General features: G+C 33.4%; 1 protein-coding gene across 2 annotated transcripts in view; it reads left to right on the top strand.

Annotated features, from left to right (window-relative positions):
* Positions 1 to 7,204, top strand: part of LOC107675791 (protein Shroom3) — a 63,106-nt gene that overhangs the window by 7,858 nt on the left and 48,044 nt on the right. Inside the window, exon 2 of one of the 2 annotated variants that reach the window (XM_016470251.1) lies at positions 5,645 to 5,799. In XM_016470251.1, coding sequence (XP_016325737.1) covers positions 5,645 to 5,799 — 155 coding nt within the window. Of the gene's footprint in view, positions 1 to 5,419; positions 5,800 to 7,204 lie in introns of those variants that run through there. The other variant, XM_016470250.1, reaches the window with a different exon arrangement.

Genomic DNA, 7,204 nt, shown 5'->3' with positions numbered 1-7,204 from the left:
TTTGAAATTACCCCCCCACATCTGAATTTCGTGTGGTGCATTCGCACGGGATAAGCGAAGCCTGTGATTTTAGTCAAATTTACTGACTTATCTCCGGGATACGATGTCAAGGCTTTGAGAGTCCCGTTCTATGGTCCGGTTAGATGGATTTTTAAAAAAGAAACTAATAGTTTCGTGCCAATGTTCTTTTTAGCAACATCATATGACCCCTTTAATCCAACCGCTGGGTCAAAACAGCCCAATTGCTGGGTTTGTCCCTATTTACCCCAGCACTGGGTTGTATTTAACCCAACATTTTTTAGAGTGTAATACTAATCCCATGCGAATAGGGCTAAAGCCTTATTTTGTTTATATGAAGAGATTTATTTTATTTGTGTTACTTATTTATTTGATTTGGGGCTTGTTTTAAAATTTCAATTTAGTTTTGTTATTTACAATTACATTTATATTTCAATTTTTTTCATTTAGCAAACGCTTTTATCCTAAGCGACTTACAAATAAGGACAATAGAAGCAATCAAAACCAACAAAAGGGCAATAATATGCAAGTGCTATATTAGTATATTATTATAGTGTTATATTTCAATTTCACAAAGAAACGTGCAGCATTTTGTCCAAGCAATAATAAAAGGATACATTTAATTTATAATTTGTCAAATCTCATTTTGTAAAAAAAAAATAAAAATCGTGAAATCAGAATCGTGAGTTGAGTGAATCGTTACATCCCTAATTCTTGCTGAATAAAAGTTTTATATATTAACCCAAAACTTTTGCACAGAAGGATACCATCACCAGCAAAGTGCATACATACAATATGCAGAATTAGTATGTGATTTGGAACGCAGCTGCGTTTTTAAGTTTCTGTTTCAATCTGTACTTGTCTAGAGGAGATGTACTTCATCTGTCTGTAGTTTGTCCCGTGAGTGTGAACTAACATACTGCTGCAGTTTGGTCTGATGTAGTTCTTTTGTAATGTGTGTTGCACTGAATAGCGCGCTTTCTGTTGCGTACTGTAGAGCAGTGTCTTGTTTTCAATGGTGAGTAGTGTGTTGCATGTCGTAGTGAGCTGTGAAGTGTGTTGTGCTGAATAGTGAGCAGGATGCAAACAACAGCCGCAGCCCTTCACTCCCACTTTAAGAGCTTGTCACCATTACCACGGCAACAATACGGCCCCAGAGCGTGGTTAAGATGCCCGGACGAAACCGGAGATGAGGAAGGATGAAGAGGAACTATAGGCTTTGAGAGCTGCTCTTATCTGGGGAGAGAGACAGAGGAGTAATACAGAGGGAGAGTGACGGACGAAAGGGTGAGAGGGAGAGATAGAGCGAAGTCTCGGGGCTTATGGGTGGTGTAAATGTCACTGATGGACTTCTTTCAGCGCCTCACACAGATCTACTCTTGAGAGAGATGGGAGTGTGTGTGTGTGGCAGTGTCAACACTAGTAACTGTTGGTGGATGGATCTGCCTGGCTGTATCCCTATTTGTCCTAAATAGTATGCAAGATTAAAATTGTAAGTGCTCTGATTTATTTTTTTTTTTAAATGCTTTTTAGACATTTGTGACAGTCTTTCAATTTTATTTTTTTTACTTGTAGAAAATTGGCAGATGTTTTTTCTATGTATGAACCTAGAAGCTATTTATGAATTTTAAGTGAATGCATTTAGATATGTGCTAATATGTACATGCAAATGCAAACATAATTTATAGTAACAGTACCAAGGGGTCTGTAATATCATGATGCAATTGTATCGACAATGTTTTTGAAAGTCTCACAGAGGCTGCATTTATTTGATTAAAAATAAAGTAAAATCAGAAATATTATTACTATTTAAAATAACTGTTTTCTGTTTGAATATATTTTAAAATGTAATTTATTCCTGTGATGAAAAGCAGAGATTTCAGTATCATTACTCCAGTCTTCAGTGTCACATGACTTTTCAGAAATCATCCTAATATGCTGATTTTCTGCTCAAGAAACATTTATTATTATCATCAATATTGAAAACAGTTGTGCTGCTTCATATTTTTGTGAAAACTGTGATGCAGTTCAAAAGAACAGCATTTATTTGAAATTATAAATGTCTTTACTGTCACTTTTGATCAATTTTACGCATTCTTACTCAATGAAAGTATTCATTTCTTTAGAAAAAAAAAATTTCAGCAGTATTGTATTAGCAAAGTACATACCTATGTATAAGTAGTATGTGATTTGGTATGCACAATTAATTTAGTCTGAAATCCAATGCTTTATTTGTGTGAAAAATGTTTTTATGATTCTTTGATGAATAGAAAGTTCAAAAGAACAGCATTTATTTGAAATAGAAATCGTATGTGACATTATGAATGTCTATACTGTCACTTTTGATCAATTTAATGAATCTTTGCTGAATAAAATAATGAGATAAATAAAAATATGTAAATGTAAAAATATTATTTATGTATTTAAAAAGAGCTCCACTTGCTGCACTGTAGTTGAAGCTACTACAAGTAGCTTCCCAAACCCTGATATTTACTGCATACTGCAAAAACAGCATGAATAATATGCCACTCTGAATAATATGCAGTGGTTTTATCTAATTCCAAACATCTCTTCTCTCTCTGACCCCCCACACTGTCTGTACCCCTTCATCTTCTTGTTGAGAGCAGGCAAATACAGGGCAGGATAAAGCCCAGGCCTCTGGCAAAGACCCAACAGAGAGAGAGCAGAATTTGCAAGAGCCTGGAAAACAACAAAAGAAGAGAGATGATCAAAAAAAAACCTACATAGCAATTCCAACCGTACTTTATGTAGTCCTGAATACTGATTCAGCCTCTTCTGAGGAGCTGCTCTTTTATTCGTCCGTTTCAGAATGCGCCGTGTTGTTTACAGTGTGGTGGCAACAGAAGACGAGCTAAGAGCGACCTGAACCCCAGGAAGTCGGGGGTTAAAATAAGGTTAAGAGAATTAGACGCTTTGTTCAGTTACATATTAATGGATTCATTGTCACCGGCTTGGCAGCACATCCACAATTAAACACTTCTATTGATGGCCCCAAGGCCGAGTGTTAAGTAAATCTCCGCTAGCCGTCTTTTCTTTGAGCTGGCCGGCTTTACGCTCAATAACCAGTGAAAGGGAAGACATGCTTGCTCGTACGATTATTCTGAATATGTCGTGATTTGAATGCTTGAGGAAGCGGCTCATGGCGGGCTTTTGAGAGCGAGCGTCGTCAGGAAAGAGCTAAGCGAAAGACAGGTTTTAACAGGAAACGATAGACAATTGGGGACAATTTCCAAATGCATGTCTTTAGAAGGAGAATGAAATGCTAGTTTGTTCTGTGTGTTATCTTGAAAGGGCTTCCTGAAGAACTTATTTTGCTTGGCACTGATGGTGACATATTATATCATATTATATCCAATAGGTCATTCGTCTAGGCTAGATTTGCATGGTCAGTCCCAAAAGTTCAGTGTTACTTTAGGATTATTTATGTACAATTACAGTATTTATTAATATTTTGAATTAGCTTTTATTTTTAGATTTTCAATTTTCATTTTATTTTTAATATTTTAGTCATTTTGGTGCATGCTTTTATTTTTATTCATTTCTATTTCTAAATATTTATATTTAGCTTTATTTTAATTTGAGCAATTTTAGTACTTCAAACTTATTTTATTTTTATAAATATAATTATTAAATATAATAATTTTTTGAAATTATTACATTTTGTAATTTGTTTTAGTAATTTGTTATGTGCTTTTGTCAGTTTTATTCATTTTTTATATTCCTATTTAGCTTTAATTTTTTTTTTTTTTCAATTTTAGTTTTAGTAACTTTAGTACTTTTTATTTTATTTTCAGTTGTTTCCAAGTTTACATTTCTGTTATTATTATTAATATTTTATTCCCAAGTAGGCTTGGCCCAGGAACTAAAAAGTTACTCATTCGGCTTTTAAGTAAAGTTGTAATTTCGAGTTACATGCACATGTTACATGACTTCCTGTTACATTATACATTCCTGTAAAGCTGGATGTGTATTGTGAAAATGTGTATTGTAAAAGCGCTATACAAATAAATATGGCTTGACATTCAATTTAAGTGCTGTATTTTAATAATAATGTATATGACAGAACTAAAGCAAAGAGATTGACTCACTGTTTGTGGTTTGCTTTATGCAAACTAATTGTTTTGGATACTTCTGTATTTTGTTTCGAACAAGTGCTAAACAAAGACAGAGATGAGATTTTACAGAGGATGTTCAACATCATTTTTGGTCCTGGAACGTGTTAATCGTTTATATACTAATAGCATTTATTAATATTTAGAATTAGCTTTTATTTTTACATTTTGAATTTGAATTTGAATTTTTGTTTAAATAAAAAAAAATTGCTTTATTTTTTAACTTGACTTTAGTTTCAATTTTAGTAATTTTGTTTATTGCTTTTGTTATTTTATTAGTTTTTTAGCTTTATTTTGATCTTAAATTAAAGTTCACATTTTAGTCATTTTGTTTTGTGCTTTTGTCTTTTTTTATTAGTTTTGTAGCTTTATCTTATTTTTAGTATAAATTCATTTTGTTTTGTGCTTTTGTCTTTTTTTTTTAGTTTTAAAAAATAAGTATATTTAGTTTGAATTCATTTTTTATTTCAGTTTTAGTAATTTTAGTACTTAAACTTATTTAATTTCAGTTAGTTGCCAAGGCAACATTTCGGATTTTTGTTTATGTTTTTCTAAGTTTAGGTTTTTCATCTAATATATTTATTTTTTGTTGTATTTCAGCTTTATTTCAATTAATGAAAACAATTTTGATAGTTTTAGTTAAAAATAACAACACTGGACAGGAACCATTTCTTGTTTCAGAATCATCAAAAGAAAACAAATTTCCATCAAGACACTTAAGCTAAGGTAAAATGGCATCAAATTTATTTAAATATATTTACAAAGACATTTCAAAATGTGCTATTTCTAGAAACTCTATTTAAACTTCTTTCTTTGACACAAATCACAAGATCATTGAATGCAGACCATTCCTCTGAATTTCTATTGTCACATATACATAAATACATCGGTTTCCAGGGGGAATATCTTACTGTCACACCACAGGACGTTTCTTTAGTGTATTGGAGATCCGTCGTCAAAACAATTACACCTGAAACACCCAGTACCTGCTTTCAAGAGTTCAAGAAAAGAGTGCATTAACCGATCTTATCTAACCAATTCTGTCTTTCTTTGTCCACAGTGAGATGCTACTTGGGGTTTACAGAGGTTTCTTTGTGTTTGCAATATCTAAACATTACATTTCCTGTGCATGAATAATGCCCTGTGCTCTGTGTGCATTGTTTAGAAGCCGTAAAAGAGTGAATGGAGTCCTCTCAGGTGCACAATGACATTCTGTTATGAGGATGCTGCTAAGCTTTTTGTAACGTGGGACTCCATCCTCCGTCCGACCTGGACGAGAGATTGTGTGACCAAAATATTAGTGTCTGGAGACTCGGCGAATGTGTGGGCATAAAGGTCCAAAGAAAACATTCTTTGAATTCTGGATGGGTTTTACTGGGGGCTCTGAGCGTCCATGTGGTTTTAATTTAGTTTGTCGAGCCCTCGTAGCCTCTGTCTGTTACCGCACAGAGCGCTCACGGTCTGTTTCTGTGTGTTTTCTTAACGTCCCGCAGGTAGAGGAGGGCGGGAAGGCGTCTCTGTTGCAGCACCCCCTGCAGGTGGGAGACGAGGTGGTCATCATTAATGAGGTGGAGTTGAGCGGATGGAGGCAGGAGGCCATATCTCTCATTAAAGGATTGTACAAAACGCTACGGCTCACGGTGCGAAGGTAAGACCAAGAGCTGCTCACTTCAGTCCCATAGTGCTCTGGGGCTGTTAATTGTTTACATACACTACTGTCCAAAAGTTTGGGTTCTGTAAGATTGTTGAAAGAAATCTCTTCTGCTCACCAAGCCTGAAATGTTTTTTTTATCAAAGATACAGTAAAAACTATAAAATTGTGAAATTATATTACAGTTTAAAATAGCTGTTTTCTGTTTGAATATACTTTAGAGCTCTGACCTCTATCCATTTCTCGTTTAGAAAGCTTACCAAGGCTGCATTTATTTGAACAAAAATACAATAAAAACAGTAATATTGTGAAATAGTTTTACTATTTAAAATATCTGTTTTCTGTTTGAATATATTTTAAAATGTAATTTATTTCTGTGATCAAAGCTGAATTTTCAGCATCATTACTCCAGTCTTCAGTGTCACATGATCTTCAGAAATCATTCTAATATGCTGATTTGCTGCTCAAGAAACATTTCTTATTATCACCAATGTTGAAAGTTGTGCTGCTTAATATTTTTGTAGAAACTGTGATACATTTTTCCAGGATAATTTGATGAATAGAACATTCAAAAGAACAGCATTTATTTGAAATATCAATCTTTTGTAACATTATAAATGTCTTTAATGTCACTTTTGACCAATTTAATGAATCTTTGATTAATAGAAGTATTAATTTCTTTAAAAATATATATATATATATATATATATATATATATATATATATTCTTTGACCCCGAACTCCATGTCCATTTAGGTTGTTTATAATAGTTTATTGACAGGATAGCAGAGCTGTAGATCCTGAAATAGCTTTTTTTGGTTGATCATTTCCAAATGCTCTTTGTAAATGTGAGTCTTTCCACTTTCTCCTCACTCACACTTGTTAACCAGTGGCTTATTAAACAAATATAATGATGTTTGAACATAACATTTAGAAGAACATCAGCTGAATTCTGTATTAATGTGGCAAGTCGCTGCTAACCGTACTGTTTACATTAACTAGATATTTACATTTTCTGATAGCACGTACCAGTGCAAAATCCTGTGCAGCAATGCTAGGATGAAGTAGGTGATTGCAATACAGTTGTTTTATTGCACATTCCTGTGCATTTTGTAGGGGTTTATGGTGTTGCTAAGTGGCTAATAAGTTGTTTTGCAACTATTTAACTTTTATTACATTTCTGTTGCAGTAGAAACACCTTTGTAGAGTTAAATCACTGTAACACACAGCCTCTGGTGGCTTATTGCTTTATTATATTAAAAATCCATAGTCTTGTACACTACCGTTTAAAAGTTTGAAGTCAGCAAGATTTTTCAAAGAATTCAAAGAAAAAATGGTATCTCAGTTTCCACAAAAATATTAATCAGCCCAACTGTTTTCAACATTAATAATAAGAAGAAAT

This window comes from Sinocyclocheilus anshuiensis, unplaced genomic scaffold, assembly GCF_001515605.1.
Source record: "Sinocyclocheilus anshuiensis isolate Anshui unplaced genomic scaffold, SAMN03320099.WGS_v1.1 scaffold708, whole genome shotgun sequence".
Classification (NCBI taxonomy): Eukaryota; Metazoa; Chordata; class Actinopteri; order Cypriniformes; family Cyprinidae; genus Sinocyclocheilus; species Sinocyclocheilus anshuiensis.
The sequence above is the reverse complement of the archived record's forward strand: the minus strand, read 5'-3'. Positions and strand labels throughout refer to the sequence as shown.